General features: G+C 41.5%; 1 protein-coding gene across 1 annotated transcript in view; it reads right to left on the minus strand.

Moving 5' to 3' along the window:
• The window catches only part of LOC130176790 (synaptic vesicle glycoprotein 2B-like), a 35261-nt gene extending 18816 nt beyond the window's left edge, over positions 1-16445 (minus strand). Inside the window, exons 1-3 of the mRNA XM_056388102.1 lie at positions 16269-16445; positions 4122-4662; positions 2965-3191 (exon numbers count right to left, since the gene is read on the minus strand). Coding sequence (XP_056244077.1) covers positions 2965-3191; positions 4122-4327 — 433 coding nt within the window. The 5' untranslated portion in view covers positions 4328-4662; positions 16269-16445. The remainder of the gene's footprint in view (positions 1-2964; positions 3192-4121; positions 4663-16268) is intronic.
• Between the last annotated feature and the right edge of the window lie 1201 nt (positions 16446-17646).

Consider the following 17646-nt stretch of genomic DNA (forward strand, 5'->3'; position numbering starts at 1 on the left):
CACAGAGCTGGCTCAAGCTTAATAATCACTTATTATATGTTCTTCATATAAACGTCACTACGACTGGAGCGAAAGTCCGACTTCAAATCTCTCATCGAAATCTACAACAGATCCTCTGCTCTTATATTCCTCTTCTCTCATCTGTTTTTCTCACCTTTTTCTCTGCTCCTCTTTCAATTTCCTCTTCTCTTTTCTCCATTACTCTACTGTTTTTTTCTAATTTCAGCTGCTTCATTTCTTTTCCCTTTTTTCTCTCCTCTTTTTCTCATGTCTTTTTTTTTATCCTCCCCTCTCTCTCTTCTTTTCCTCTGCTCTGCGCTTCTTTTTTCTTCCCTGTCGTCTTCCTCTTCATCTCTGCTCTCCTAACCACTCCTCATCTCTTGTCTTCCCTCTCTTCCTCATCCTTCTCTCCTGTAGGACTAAAAGACCAGATATACAGTATATTTAGATGCAGGCTATAACACACACCATTCAACTTCACAACGAAACACATGTTCACACTCGCTCACATGCTGCATACAGTTACACTAAGTGTATATGGACCGATACGACAACACCATTTATATTACAGACTTCGTCCAACAAGCTGATTCATGCCTGTCTCCTCAGGGCCCATTAGCTAATTACACTGCAGGAGTAGTTTGACGATTGCTGCGGAAACTCATTGACTCTCCCTTTGGCTGCCTCTGTGTGTGTGTGTGTGTGCGTGTGTGTGTATGTGTATCAGAGCACATCAAATGAATACATTGTTGGTGACTTCACACAGTTTGCAATAATGTTTGATTACAATAATTTAAGATAATGATAAGATGATAATAAGGTTTAGTTGTTAATTCATTTGTATATTTGAGGTAACTTACCAAAAATATAGTTACTTTGTTTGTACAGTTGACTATTTACATGTTTATGTTTATACAATTATTATTTTACATATTTACAAGTTTAAATATTTACATATTTACATTTACACAGTCTGAGTTTCTGGTTGTTATCATTAGTTTTGGTCATAAAGATACAACTAAAGTAAAAATGCAGCTAAAATGATAATAGTCTGTTAGTGTGTTGATGAAATAAAAACGTGAACCTGTCTCAGTGACAGTTATTCTGGCAGATATTTTAATTACAGGACTAATCTCATTACTTCATTATTGCACTGGTTTGCTCTTGTGACTGTCATATATAACTCAAACTGTTAAATGTTTCCTCTTGGAGGATAACACTTCTTCAACTTTCATTCTCAGTGCCATTGATGCAGATGAAGGGTAAGAGAAGAGCCTGGTAACGGTCCTGACAGAGGAGCAAAGTGACATAAATCCTGCAGCAAAGCTGGAAAGCCAATGATGACAGAGTCTCAAATAAGAGAGTCAGCACCATCCACGAAATCCAGCTGCTAGTGAAGTCTGGTTAAACCGCACTGAGGTGAGTGGAACTGATTCCATCGCTACAATAAGACTCATCACTCTGCTGATCTCAACTAGTTAACTCCTCCCACTTCAACTTTACAGTGTCTTCGATCAATTCTGTTCTCATGTATGATCACAACATCATACATGTCTTTTGTTATGTATGTGCATAGCAAAATGTTTAAATGCAAAAATGTGTATCACATACAGCATGTCCTATATATGACGCAACCCTATTTTACTGTGCTGCAGATTTCATTTTGGATGGATACAATAGCCATTTTGCCCATGAGTCTACACTCAGTAATACATAATGACAAAGTCAAAACATGCGTCTCATTGTATTGATGGAATCAGTTCTATTCCACACACCTCAGTGCTGTTTAACCAGCCGTCACTATCAGTTGGCTCGTTTGGATTGTGCTTATTTGAGACTAAATCATTATTGGGTTGATGGTCAAAAAATGTCAATTTGAATCTTTTACAATCAAATCTGGAAACATAATAAAGTGTGCAAAGAGTGAAGCGGTCTGAACATGTTCTGACGCCTCTGTACAGCATCCTTTTTATCCACATGGATGTTTTCCTGACGGAGCTTGAAGTGATGAAATGCTGCATCACAACACAGACAACCTGTCTTGTTTCCTTTACATGCTGGTTTTTATTCTGCGCTTGTTCCCTGCTGGGATTATGATAACAGAACAAATGGAGCAGGCAAAAATGAATCATCAGAAAACAGGAACGAAGGCAGAAATGAAGACAGTGGAAAATATTGAGTGAAATGAGCAGGTAGGTTTACAGAGGGGACTAATTATGGGAATGGAGACAGTTGCGTGATGAGGCAAGTTCAGGTGGGAAGCAGGGCAGCTGCTTGGAGGCTTTTCATGTGAAACATCTGTGCAGGAGGAGTTTTAACCATGAGCAGAACAACCGCGTGGTCAGAGGGTGCAACCGGCCTCGGGCCCACGCTCAGTAGGTACATGTGGCGCTGACACAGCCTGGAGGTATGTTTTGGGTCATTATCTTGCTGTAGGATAAACCCCTGAACTACTGAGTCTTCCTTTGTTACTTGCCTTTTTCTTGCTATTCTGATACAGTACTACTTCCTGCAAGTAAAGTATTGTCCAAACAATGCTTCAGAGGATGTAGTAACACAAACTCTTTTCACTGGAAGTGGATATAATTAGTAGCTAGTATAGGTTCCTAATTGGGTTGTATCAGCAAATAGAAATAGGGGGAAAAAAGGAAGGAAATAAAGAAATAAAGGCTTGTTTCAAATAAACCTCTGCTTCTTTCTGCAGTTAAAACTGAGCATTTCACCAATCTTTAGATTTTACTAACATAAACCCAGATGCTGCTTTGAGTTAATGAGTGTTGAGCGTCTGGTGTGAGTACCTCATGTAGTGTGTCACAGAGGTATGGGATCAAATTATGGTCAATAAGGTTTAGAGTTCATATAATTCCTGTAAAATAGATCTGCACAGACAACAACACAGACTTCACCAGCACTCCTCACAAAGAAACCACACTGTGATCAACAATAAATCATTGAAGCTCTTACCCAGCGTTCCTTTATCTGCGTGGGACAGACACAGATCCTTTTCTGCGGACGGTAGAGCAAAAGCCACCACGAAACATTCGACCCCGTCGGCCATTAAAGCCAGGCCCAGCACCACGAAGAGCGTCCACTGGAACTTCCCGTGGCCGCAGTCCTCCATGATGTCCTCGTACTGTTCAGACAACTCCTCTAGTTCAGAGATGCCGCTTCTGCCTTCTCGGGCTTTAGCCCTGGGACACAGAGAGAGTATAACAAGTCATGAAAACAGGAAGGAAATGTCAATGTGTTTAAACTGTCCTGAATGTCTCCAACTGAAAGATGTCTCTGGTTTGTCAGGGCAACGGATTTCTCAACGTGCATCTGACTGAACCACTTGAATTTTTATTGAGCTGTCCACACAGGACACAGAACATGATATACACTCATGAACAGAACCCAAAGTCTGTTTTCCTGCACTGTGTCCTGGGCTCTGAGCGCTTGCAGACGCTGGTGTCCTACAATTCCATACTCTCAATTCTGCTAAGGAGCAGCTGCTGCTTCTGCTACGCCCTCTGTCTGCGCTCGTTCCCGTCAGGTATTCACCTCATCATCAGCTGTTCCAGAGTTTCAAACATGCTTGATTTTCTCATAGCCATAAACCAGACGCCCTTTATATCCGATAGTTACTAACAACAATATTGGAAAGAAAAAATCTGAACACCAATAAACTGTTTGTCATAGTAACTACACAGACCTGGACACAGGTGAGAGAGATACGACCCGCGGGCAGGTTATCATAGTTTATAAAAGTAATTTCACACAGGAGACAAGCATTCAATCCATGTTCGATCTGCCACATGAAACAGCTGACGCCGTCTTGTTCGGTTCTCTCTCGCTTTCTCAGTCTGACCTCTGACATTGCGAGTTGCATGGTACTGGTCTAGCAGTCTGACAATAAATCCATAATAAAGTTAAAATAAATTTTCTTTCCCATTACAAATACTACACATATAGCCAATAACATTAAACATTGTGCAAATTTAAACTGATGGTTTTTATAATCCCTGATTTCATGGAGTGCTGCAGCTCCCTCAGCATGTCTGCTTCCTGGGTCCGTTGACGTTGGGACCTAGAGTCGGGGGGGTTACACAAGAAGAAGAAGAAATGTTGGCGTGTCTCACCGTGCGGCTCTCTGTGCAACCTTCACCTCGTCAGGATGTGGGATCCCCTGATATTCCCCCTCGTACATCTGATCCTCTTCATCGTGTCCTTCCGTCACGTCGCTCGCTGCGTCCTCTTCCTGAGGAGGGTAGTCGCCACCTTCTCCGTAAGTCCCATAGCTGTCACCCCCTTGTTGGTACATGTTGTTTTGGTAGGGGTCAGCCATGTTGGCTTACTAACCCTGCTCAGCTGGTAGCTGATTTATACTGTAAGTCTTTTGTTAAGCTTGATACTTATGTCTGGAATTAAATTCAGAAATAAGTGACTGAGATAAACATAATTAATTCACCTAAAAACCAAAGTTATGCTTGTGTCACTTTAGTTACAGTGACTGTGCTCCTGACACTGGCTTTTAAAGTTTACAGATGGTAATGATGTAATGATGATGTCATCTAACATCACAATTTCAACCACTTTGTTGTGTAGTTGAAACGTGTGTGTGTGTCTCAGTTTCTGGTTGTAGTTGTTGTGGTGACTCCAGAGTCCAGATGATCTTCACTCCTGTGAACAGAAATACTCTCAGGTTCATTTATTCTTAAAAGACAGACAGACAGATAGAGAGAGAGAGAGAGAGAGAGAGAGAGAGAGAGAGAGAGGGAGGCATCACAAGGATAGTTACCATCATGTAACACCAGGTTCTGATAGTTGGTTTCATTTTGGATCCAGTTCAAAGTTGATAAAATGCCCAAATTCATGAGCTAAAATTTGATAAAATACAAATTCATAAGCTTCACAGACAATGAATCCCTTATCAAATCTTTTATTCATGTTTTCAGTTTAGTTTGACTGGCTGACTGGCTTAACCGTTCAAAACAACTGCAAACATAATATATGTAGGAGGGTGCTTATGACGGGGGGGGGGGGGCGGGGGGGGGGGGCGGGGGGGGGGGGTGACAACTCCTTTGTTTAATATCTGCTGTCCAACAGGTTGAAGTTAGTGCTCGGCCTCAGCCTGCTGCCAGTGTTCTGCTCTATTCTGTGACCCATCAGAATCTGGCACATGTAGCTGCAACAAGCACTTTCTCTTCAGGTAAACAATGAAAATTGCTCTGACATATTATATATTATGTGTGAAGGCTTATGTAATAAACAATGTCTAGGTGAAGAGGAGGTCACACAGAGAACCAGGGGAATTTCTCCGGGTGGTATTTTGGGTTGGATAAGTGGGAGGGTTTTGGAAACAGGGCAGATGGTCACAGTGTGATGGTCCCGGCATGATGTCATATCCCTCAACATGAACTGTTGTGCTTTCACATGTGATTACACTCGAACAAAAACCCACTGCAGAGAGAATCTCAACCATCCATCCATACGTTACTTATTTAAAAATGTCATTGTTTTATTAGTGTTGTGTTGAATGTTGATGTTGGAGGCTTTCTTCAGCGTAGACAGAAGAATGGAGCTTTTACAGCATCAGGCTTTGGATACGCACCATCAATACTCTTTAGTCAGATCAATTCACTGTTGTTTGGAGTCTGCACCGCACGTACCCCCCAGAATAAACTAAAGCCACTATCCTGTTAAAGAGCAACATAACACCCCCCCCACCCCACCCCACCCCCCCCACCCCCCCCACCCCCCCATCAGATCACTTCTTCAGTCCTGCTCTATCTCTCCCTCTGTCTAAACCGATGCCGGCCATTCTCAGACGTTTCAGTGCCTACATATAACATCTAATAATCACACAACTCACGGAACCAGAGTTACAAATGTAACTCTCAGATTTCTATATAATGGCCAGCAACAGTTCGAATTTCACTCGTGCAATCCACAGCCTCTTCTTACAGGCCAAGCAGTGACAGTGAACAAATCTCACACCCGACAAGAAGAACCACAACATCACTTTTTCATGGAAAAAAAATGTAGTTAAATAAAGTTTTTCTTTAGAGAACAAAATCTGAAAATCTGACTCCTCTCCACATTTCAGCACCAACATTGGTCTATAAACATATGGAAACAGTGCCCTGCACATTGGAGGTGGATCGATAATATGATAATACACAGAATTAACTGTCTACAATTTTGAAATGAAAACTGTCACCGGTGAAGTGTGTTGAAATACACTGTGTTGGGGTGAAGGCAGAAATCTCAGAGACAGTCCAGATTTGTACCAGAGCATCACATGAACATTAGTGTCACATTATTGATGCTATAAACAGTATAAACCTGGATTTGAGAAATGGAGTTTGTACCTGGCTTTCATTATTTCCACTTGATTCATCATCATCATCATCATCATCATGACAGTAGGTATCCTCATCCCTTGTATCAGCAGGTAAACAGGGAATTAAGATTTCAGAATCACTCGTGTCATATTTAATAATGACAGTATGTATCCACATTTAGCCACAGATGCACCAGATAATGTATTTATCTTGTTCGATTGATGATGTGAGGGCAGACGAGAGAATTACTGCAGGACCTGACTGTTGTATTGATACTTTGCTGATTCAGATGCACCATTCCAAAGGTAAGAGGCCGCGCTGAAGGATCCTCCGCTCTGTTTATCAGCTAAAACAGGTTGCTGTGATACATAAAGAAGTGTTCCTGTCTGTTGTGTGGTTTCTTCAAAACCATTGGATAGACCATGACTCCATCAGGCAAGCAGCACTACACCATTAGTGGTTGGGGGGATGGCCATTGGATGCCTGCACTTGTTCAACTGTTTAAGTTCTACCATATAAATGGTAAATGGACTGCACTTATACAGCTCTATTCTAGTCTTATCAACTACTCAAAGTGCCTTGCGATACGAGCCACATCCGCCCATTCGCACACACACACTCGCACACACTCGCTCGGCACTTTTCCTGTCACTGACACACCAGTGACACAGAGGAAATCAGAGGTTCAGTATCCTGCTCAAGGATATTTCAACATGAGGGCCAGAGGAGTCAGGAAGCAAAACCACCGACTTTCCAATGAGCGGACAACCTGCTCTGCTTCCTGAGCCACAGTCGCCCCTTCCCTCGCCCTCCTGTTGCACCCTGGGTAACTCTGCGCTAAAACAACTGCGGGTAACTTTCCCACCGTCATATGTGCTTTTATACACGACACAACTCATAAAAGGAAAAGTCTTTTGAAACTATTTGAAAGAGTCACTGTCACTCAACCAGACAGCTGTGACTCCAGCAAGCTGAGGTCGACAACAGGTGAGGTTTTGATTTTGATTGACATGTGAGGATATTAGGGGAGGATGTATAAAACAAGAAGTGTTAAAAAAAAAAAAAACAGCACAGCAAATGAAAGACAACAAAACAGAAATACAATAAATAAATATCTCTTTTAATTCTTGTCATGTCTGGTTTTTCTATGGCAGTGCATTCAATTTGAATAACGTTTTCTTGTGGTTCTTGCATCTTATAAATAACAAATAACAACCACAAACAGATTGTCGAGAGTGAAAGACACAGAATGACAGAAAGAAAAGAAAGTCTGGCGAGTGATGAGTCAGCAGTAATAAACGATGTGATTGACAGGTGAACGGTGATGGTTGTTTTATTACTGATAGGTGGCCAGCAGGAAATTAAAGTCTGGTCGGAGTGGGTTAGAGTCTCCGTCACATGACCGACTCAGCTTTATCAGGCTGTATTGACCGACTCTCTCCTAATAAAGAAACATAATTAATCTGATAGCAGAGTCAGCAGAGTGTCTGCAGGTTTCAGCAACTTTAACCTTTTCCTCCCCCTGAATGTCAGTCTGGAGTATGCTAACGTTCATTTACAGAGTGCAGGAAAAGATGATAAGGAATAAATATTCCTCAACATTGTTTGGTTGCACTTTTAAAAAATATTGTCTTTTCACCAGTTTCTAAATTCTAGAGATTGAGGTGCAAAGCTTTTTATTTGGTTTTTATTAAGTGCAGTAGTTTGATGAGTTCGGTGAACTTCAGTCTCCAGACCTGAATCCAGTAGAACACGTTTGTGATGTGGTACAACAGGAGATTGGCAGCTTGAATGTGCAGCTGACAAATCAGCAGAAATGATGTGATGCAGTCATGTCAATATGGAGCAGAGTCTCCGAGGAAAGTTTCAACGTCTTGTTTAATCCATGACATGAAGACCTGAGGCTGTTTGAGAGCAAAGAGAGGAACTACCCAGTGTTAGTGTGGTGTTCCTAATGAAGTGCTCGGAGAGTATATATTGATCATGTCCGTCTGTGCCTTTTCTAAACACGTATCCAGGTCAGAGGGACCGCAACATCCTACAGTCTGGTGAAGTGACTCCGAGGACTTCTCCGAGTCATTTCTGCCCAGAGCAAACACCGTCCTCTGGGACAGTCTTACCAACTGACTGGCTCCCTTAATGCAAAGAAGCAGGAGCTAAATAATTAAGTCCTCCCCAGTCAGGATCTCAGCCGTTCACATCCGTATGTTACCAGGAGTGAGGTTGGAATGAGCTCAACCTGTAATGGCTTCTCTTAACAATACAACACTGATATTACTGCAGCTGGTGCCGCAAGCTCTGTCCAAAACTGGCCTCACTTTCGACCTCGAAGTAATACAATGTGCAGGGAGGAAAGTTTAGTAAAGCCAGATGGATGAAACTGTCGTAAAGATACTAATCTAATGTCACCAAGACACGTTTCAGACCTTTACTGTGCCTTGTTATCCTGTCCATGAATGATATCAACATAAAGACTAAGAGTCTACAGAATCAGCCATGCTAATGTCATAGTAGTCCATCCAATAGTTGGTAACCAGACCAAGTATGAAAGGTTTAAAGGAGCCTCTCCGGATATGTTATAAAACATATCAAATAATCTGCTTTGAACAGCAGTTTCCACGTCGTTCTCAACATCTTTAAATATGGAAAGGTGTGTCTCGACTTCATTGAAAATCTCTTCTCCCCATGTGCACTGGAGCCTTTCTTTTTCACCATCACACTTGAATAGATTGCAGAGGTTGAAAGTAAACAGAGAAACGTCCTCTGTTCTGCAAAAACATACAAATGAATGAACCATAGGTAAAATACACTCATGACTAAAGAGGAACGACACAGTGAAGGACCAATAAAAAAATCAGAATAAGTTGTCAAAAAAAATAGAATTGATAGGTGAAAGGGCATTCATTCATTTAAGTCTACAACAGAAGTAAGGTGTCCTTCGTTAGCTCAGTGTCTGATTTTCCATGTGTTGTGATGAGACAGCATCATGAAGAGAGAGACACAGGAAACACACCTGTGTGGGCGAGCGAGGGAGAGTGAGTGAGCATATGTGTTTACTTTTGTCTCTTAATAAAAATGTGGGATAACAAACCGTCAGACAGAAACTGCAAAACAATCTTTGTCTTTTTCTTTGCGCCTCCCAGGAGCTGCTCTGCTGGTCCAGTAAACAACAGCTCCTGTCAGGATCAGTGAGCTGCTGCTGTTTGCATCTGGGCTGCAGAGCTCCCTGAGCAAACTCAAACCATTCCCACTGTTGGATTTCATCACTTACTCATGAAACGTCCCGCCTGACGATGGATGATCTGCTGTAAGTTTAGTCACCAGCTGTGTGTAGATGCTAGCTCGCGCTTAGCCACATCCATGCTAAGCCAGAAACACTGTTGAACACTTTTCATGTCTTTTTGGTGAAGATCTTCAGGAGTCAGTTTAATAATGTTTACAATTTTTTTTTTTTACTGGACCAAGTTGGTAATTGACTGAATTTTGTTGCAGAAACTTTTAACTTGTGTAAAAAGATTAAAAATGGTGGACAAGGCTCCCGCTCAGGTAGGACAGTATTGTGGAGGAGTCACTAAACCCTGAGTCTGAGTTGAGGCTCCAGTGTCAAAGTGTTTGAGTCCGAGTCCGAGTCACCAAAGACGAATCCCTATTACCTGAGTCTGAGCCATAAAGGCAGAATCTGGGTCGAGTTCCAAGATGGGCTCCTGTGCTCCACTCTGTGCTGATATACAAATAAAAAGATCCACATCAAGGTGAGTTTATTTGTCTGTCTGTGACACAGAAATCAGACAAATACACTCACAAACATCTACATGCACTAAAACTAACGGTCTGAATGCTGTCTATGAGTCTATGAGTTGGAGTTGTTGTTGGAGCTTTCCATCACATCACATGATCTTGAAAAGGTCAAGCTTGAACTCTCAGTCTCTTTAAAGCCGACATAAACGATAAGTCCTAAACATTGAAATTTTAAGATCTACAGCTCCTCGGAAACTGTGAGAAACTGCTGATGGAGATCGTGATGTGATCACGAGCTCCAGAAAAACCACTGACAGGAGCTTGTGATGGGATTATTTTGTCTGGACTGGTCAGGAATTTTGATTCAAAACATAGTGATTTATAAACTCAGGATTTTGTGAGCTCACAGTTTATCAAGTACAGAAAAGTCTAACCTGTCTCATGCAGCACTGAATTGTTTTCTCAGTTACATAATCGCTGCCTGCATCACGTTCTCCCGCCTCCCACAAACAACTGTGACACTTGACAGAAATGGGGAGGAGCTCTTACACCTCTGCAGAAGCCTCAGTCTGAACACTGTCAACAGTCAGGTGGGAGGAGACTCTGTGGGAGGCTTCACTTACTGCTCACATATATGACCTATGATCATGGACCCTTTCTCTGTCAGTGTATTCACAGTCAGAGCCCAAACCCCTTCATCGGACCAAACCAAATCACCCTCTTCCTCTAACACAACAATGTCACACACACAAAAGCTGTTCAACAAACCCAGGACATAGACGGGCCCCAGACAGCACCGAGCAAAACCAAGAGGAAGAGTGAAGAGAGTAAACCGTTACCAGAAGAGTTTATAGAATAAAGCTACTCTCCTACTACTGAAACAATATGTGTCCAAAGTATAAATGAGGCCTTCAAGAGAAGTAAATAAAGTATAAAGTAAATAAAGCGAAAATTCAAACTACAAACAAAATAAAAAGAAAAGAATAAAAGAAAAATAAAACACAGGTTTGATTTGATTTGTCTGTCAAAACCTGAAAAAACAAATGATCTGACCTGAAACACAATCACAAACAGCTTCAGTGATGTAGAACACAAATACAAATACACTAAGAACCACAAAGATAAAACACACTCAGAAACAGTGATGCCTCCTTCGAAGCTGTTCTGGGACCAGTGAACCTCTGTGACAGTCTGAGCCTGAGCAGCTGCTGCTACAGGACAGAGACATGTGGACTCAACATCTTCAGACCATTAGAACCAAAACCACCAGGAACTGACTGAGAAACCAAACAGGTACCTGAACAACTATAACATATGGAACTGATATTCAGACAAACCAAAACATCTTAGATTTCCTCATTACTCTGAACGAGATGAAAACAAAATTAAAGACCTTCAAAAGCAGAAAAGCTCGTGGGCCTGATGGATCCTAAACAAAACACTGCACAGAAAACCTTTCTAAAATGATTGAGTCTAACTCTGACTGAGGGATTTCTTCCTCAGAGTTGGACCAACGGTCTCATCACACCTGGATTTGAAAGCGGCGACAGGTGTGAGCCTCAGATTTACAGAGGGACGTGTGTCAGCAGCTGTGTGGGTGTGAAGCTCTGCAGCATCACCAGCTGAAGGTCTGGATGGATTCAACCATCACACATCTGGCCACATCTTCAGAGGAGGTAAAACCCATGACAGACGCGCAATTCAAATTAGAAAACAAAAGAAGCAGCAACATGAGCCGGACCCTCTCCGACATACTGTATGTATAAAAACATCTGCAGAACAACTGCAAACATCCACAACAGCTGGTGAAACTCTGCAGGACTCAGAGGTCAAATGTCTGATGTCTGCTGAACACCTGGTTCTCCTGTCCCCCTCCAGAGAGGGTTCACAGCAGAGCTGGACATCCTCCACAAGTTCAGTCAGACGTGGACAGCAACTGCAAATATGGAAAAGAACCAAAACACTGACCTTTTCAACAACGATCCAGTTCTGTGAAAAATAAATTGTATCATTTGACACAAGAAGAACATCCTGACTGACATTACACTGAGGACAATTATGAATTCAGTAATAGACCCATTAATATTAAGTGGTAGTGAAGTCTGGGTCCATCAACCAGTCGAGATCAAAGTGGGAAAAACATGGAAGCCCTGCAGATCTGTGCAAACACATACTCAGAGTTCACAGACAGTCAACAGAGCCTGCGGGGCAGAACTTGGCTGATATGCTTGAATAATTAAATGAGTTATTAATTATTAATTATTTAAGTTATAATTACAATTTAGACACAAGCCATGAAATCTTATAAAAACCTTGAATCAGGGATCTTCAGGACCAAGACTTGAACAAAGATAAGAGTCCTGAGGCTCTGCCCACACACACACACACACACACACACACACACACACACACACACATGCACACACCACCCCTTCAGGACCAACAGCAAACAATCGGAACCAACCGCGTCATCTCAAAACACAAAGAAAATCAGATCAAATATTAGAAGCAAACCACCAGATCACAAAGTAAATCAAAATTGTATCTGACTCTCAACAGGGAGTAGATGGTGGCAGACGACCTGACCACTGAGACTGACAGAAGCCTGAGGAAAACTTTGATGATGTTCAGACTGGACACAGCTAGGCCATAAATATAAATATAAGCAAATATATAATAAGGAAATGTAAGAAATATAAGGAAATGAGAGAAAAATGAACAAAAATGTATTGTGAGTTTATCCTTATGTGTGGGAGAAAAGACGTATTAGCTGTAAAACATATTGACTGTTGTCAAACACTAAGCAAGACAAGCTCTGTAGTAAGTGTATAACAGTATTACAGCTGCCCATGTTATTCTATCTAGACTTGCTCCTTCCAAACATCATGGACGACCTTTCTGTCCAGTGTGGTCATCAGCTGAATTGAATGTAATTGTTCTTTAATTTTTATTACAATTTTTATTACATTGTATTTTTATAATTAATAATGATATTTGCTTATAATTGTATATGTATTGCTAATCCTCAATTTCAATATCAATGTTAATCATTTTCTGCTCTGTTTTGACATTAAAGCTCTCTGCCCTGTCATGGCATTAGAGCTTCTTCTCTCGTCTGCCTCCCTCCACCGCTGAGAGGGGCGGGTTCCCCTTCCTGCTTAACGTTAATGTGTTTGTATCTTTATGAGGCAGCAGCAGTGGACTGTTGCTGACTCACTTTACATGAATGATAAAATGTATTAAAACAGCAAAGGTGCGGCTGAAAAGCTCAGAGAAAAGAAGTTCAAATCCATAAAAATCCAATTGATTCAAAGAGTGACTCTGCAGACGGACCGGAGGATTAACAGAAGTCTGACTTCGTTTTGTAGGATCTTGTTGTAGTATGACTTTGTTTTATGCTTTGGTTTCATCAGCAGTTTGAATACGCTAATTTACTCTGTGATCAGAGTTTTATTACAGAACAATCCACTAAATGAAAATAAATCTGCTGTTGTATTTGCTGGTGTTCTGTCCACAGACAAACCAGCTGCTAATGTGGCTCCTTATTGCGAATTCACACTGTTTATCATGACTTTTCATATGACATACGTGTAGTGAAATACAATCTTCAAATCTTCAATCTGCTAATGAAAGTAAAATTTCGGTTTTTCAAGTCTGTTTTTTATAATTAACCTCAGAACAGCTGTTTCCATTGGTCATAACCAAATCCCTAAGGACAGAGTCAGGAAACACTAGAGAGACCACAAATCACCCACTCTGAAAACATTCCTCAGTAAACACTAGACAGAACACTTGTGTCCTAATGGGAACAGAGATGCTTTATCGTGCTTTGAGAAGCTACACCTCTGCTGTATTCGACAGGCAGTCTCTTATGATGACAACCTTTTCATCCTATTGATTTAATAAAGAAAATGATGTATTAAACTGTGTGAGCAGAAAAGACAAAAAACAACCAGGCTCAGACCCATGAGGAAGAGGAAGCTGAGGAGAAAGCTACAGAGTCAGCCAAGTCACTTAGACAGGATTAATAATTCATCACGTTTCTATCTACAGCAGGAAGAGACCTCACACACACACACACACACACACACACAAACACACACACACATACACACGCGCACACACACTTAGGTACAGTGCAGTCTCTTGTTTCAAATCAGAGCAGAAGTAGCCTAAGCTGCACTCTGGCACAGCAGTGTGATCAAATATGAGCCATCAGCTGGTTTTAAAGGGCCATGTCAGTGTTTTTCCATGTTTACCACAAATCTTCTATTTTACATTCTTTACACATTCATTTCGCTGTGTTATGAAAGTCACATTGCAGGAATTTCGCAGGTCAATGACGTAGTAATCCATCATGCTCTGAGCCTCTCTTCTGATTTGTAAGTAAAGAGCAAGGTTGGATGTTGGGTCCAGGTGGGCGGGGCTTGGGGCACAGGTGAGAGTGGTGACTGCTTTGTTGTGACATCACAAAGTTCCAGAAGTCCTGACGGCTGTGTGAATTTCTATGTGGACTGAGGCTTTGATCCTTTCACAGTATTAATATAGAACCTAGACCTGCTTTATAATCAAACAACACACGGACATCTACCTTTAGACTATATGGGACTTTTCAAAACATGTAAAAAACATCAGGCCACTACGACTGGTGCCAATTTGAGATTTGTAATTTCTTAAAATGTCTTAAATTACTTGTATATTGTACCTCTGCCTGACAAAGACGTCAAGTGGCTGCATGAATATTGTTCTACTGTTTGGGGCACTGAATCAAACAAGACAAGGAGTCTGCCATGATGCAGCTTTGGAGGCTGTGCAGAGTTAATTTCAACAAGCTAACATGATCCCAACATGCTGAAGTAAAAGTCAACCAGTCAAATTTACTACAACTGAACCTGAGGGGAACATGAAACATTCAACAGTGACTATATCAACCTGCTGGAGGCACAAAAGGGGGGTCAGGGGATGCTGGGGACCACGACAGTCTATGGTAGAATTTGTGCCAGTCATCTATGGATCAAACTGGCTTGGCAAGAAACGCTGCCATCCCATTGTCCTGTATTCATTGTTTTGTTTTTTTCTGTCTTGTTAATGTTCTGTCTTTTGTGTTGCAATAAATAAAAAAAATAAAAAAAGACATTGTCATCCCTAGAGACCCACAATGGTCATTTGGATGACAAGCTCTAGAGGTGACAAGGTTTGGAGGACTTGTCGGCCAATTCTGTTACTCTTTAGAGGTCAATCAACATAATCCTTTCTTATTGTGTCATTCTTCACAATTTTTACTCTTTTTGAAGGAAAACAACACAATGAATTATTTGCTTTTTAGCATCAGAACGAGGGGTTTTATGGGGGTATGTTTACAGCCCTGACAGATGTACCGTCTGCGTGACTTTACAGTCATTACTATAGAAGAAGCTTTGCCATAGCTCATTTATGGAGGACAGTAAAGACACAAAGACCGAAGCCCAGCTGTTCCTCCTCTAAATGTTTGATGGGAAGTCCCTGTTACACAGCGAATGAGTCAACAGTAACAGCAACAACACAACAGAAGTCCTTGTCCCACGGTACAAATGCTCATGCTGTTAAATGGAGTATACGTATCGCAAGCAAAAGAATGAAATATGAGAAGTGTGTTTGCGTGTGTGTGTGTGCATTGATTACATAATGCTGTTAGCAAGCAATCCCTGCTGAATAGGAGCTTTCGTGCTTCCTGTTTGTTATTAATAGATTCATGTTCTCATTTACTTTGCACCTTGTTAAGGACTCTAGATTCACTGTCCTCGATATGTTTGTCATCTACTATGTTTTTTTTTTCTCTGCGTGAGTCACATAGAGCTGTGGATCCACTATTGGAGCAAAAGTTCTGATGTCTGATCTGCTCATACTCTAAACAGTACATTATCTACTCTGCTCAGTCTGGAAGTTAAAAACAAGACTTACAAATACATTGCACAAGATAAACTGCATTTTATCTGAGAATTACACATATATAAACCACCATAAGAATTTTAAATATCTGGTTGTGTCCAAAATCTTAAAATAAATCATATCCCAGGGTAATTTCAGTGCTGAGACTCCATCAAATAATCATTTTCTCCTTTATAATTTAAGATCTGCACATTACATACAGAGCTCACTACAGCTCTAATCCAGACCAAGTCAAATACAACACAAGCAACTCAAACTACATTGAAAACAACTTACCAGAACAGAGTCAAATTGAAGTTTACATCCAGCTGATGGTGTCCTGAGCTCACACAAATCTATCTTCAAATTAATTCATATCCTTGAAACATAACTCTCTATATATAAAGAGCACCAACGCACAGAGACGGGACTCAGAGATTAGAGCTGGAGAGGGTAGCGCTGCCTCTCTCTCCCTCCTCTTTTCTCTGCAGCACTCCTCCCTGCTGCCACCCACCCACCACACGCACAATGGTTCAGTCCACCTCTGTACTGCAGTACTCCCTAGAACGTTCCATTTGGCTCACTGGTGGGGAGATATGGGGTCGGAGTGGGGGTAGGGGTGAGCGTGTAGAGGGAGAGAGCATATGGGTGCCTGGTGGGAGGGAGGGGCGGGGTGAATGGAAGGAGGCAGGGAGGGATTGGTAGATGAGGATGTGGTGAAGGGGAGTGACAGATGTGTTGACTTAGAGAGTGGAGATGCTTGATGAGATACTTTCTCCACACTGATGATGAAGTCCTGCAGCTTCACACAGATACCGTGTAAGATAAGCATTCTTTATCTCTCACCACCTTCTTTCTTTCTTATTGGAAGGAACTATTGTTTTAAGTATTGCTATTCCAACGTAGCCAGCGTTAGCATGAACAGCTCTTTACTTACCAGTCTAGAAGAAACGTTGTGAGTTCAGCATCAAACTTCATTCCTTTACTCACTAAGAGTTTTCTCCAGTGATGGAAAGCAACACCAGTGTTAACTATTGTCTAATGCATGCTAACTAGCTAGCTCTGCCCTAGCCAGCCCTGTCTCGTCACTTTCCAATACCGAGTCACAGTAGCGTCCAGGCTGCCCTGAAGAAGCAGCGCTGCTCAGAGGACGTATTATGTATATAATGCTAATGTTGGGTATGTAGCACTAGCAAAACTTACTATTAGCCCCTTTAAATGTAAATGTGAGTCTATAAGCAAAGAATGAGTGGGCTTTTATTGCATATTTAGGTCTTATTGTGAATGCCACTTCTAATACTTTTCCTATTGACCTCGTGTGTTTCAGCAATAAGGAAGTGCTCAGACTCCGTCGTTTTGTCTCTTCCAGTCAAAGCCAGAAGAGAGAATGTGTTGGGTTGTGTAGGCGGACATCTGGTACATGTTACCATGCTGCACTTGCAGTTCAGCAGATACCTGACCAGCTTTACAAAATAACGTAAGACGTAAAGGACTGGCAGATTTGGAAGAAAATGACAAGCATTGATCACAACCTACATAGGGCTGGAATCCTGAAGTATTAATCCTGGAATCACCAAGTCATATCACTGATGTAATAAAGTCATGGTGAATGGTCAGACTGTGTTGGTATTTGTGGCCATTGAAGATGTGTGTTAATGCAATACGTCTTAATCCA

Source organism: Seriola aureovittata, chromosome 10 (genome assembly GCF_021018895.1).
Source record: "Seriola aureovittata isolate HTS-2021-v1 ecotype China chromosome 10, ASM2101889v1, whole genome shotgun sequence".
NCBI lineage: Eukaryota > Metazoa > Chordata > Actinopteri > Carangiformes > Carangidae > Seriola > Seriola aureovittata.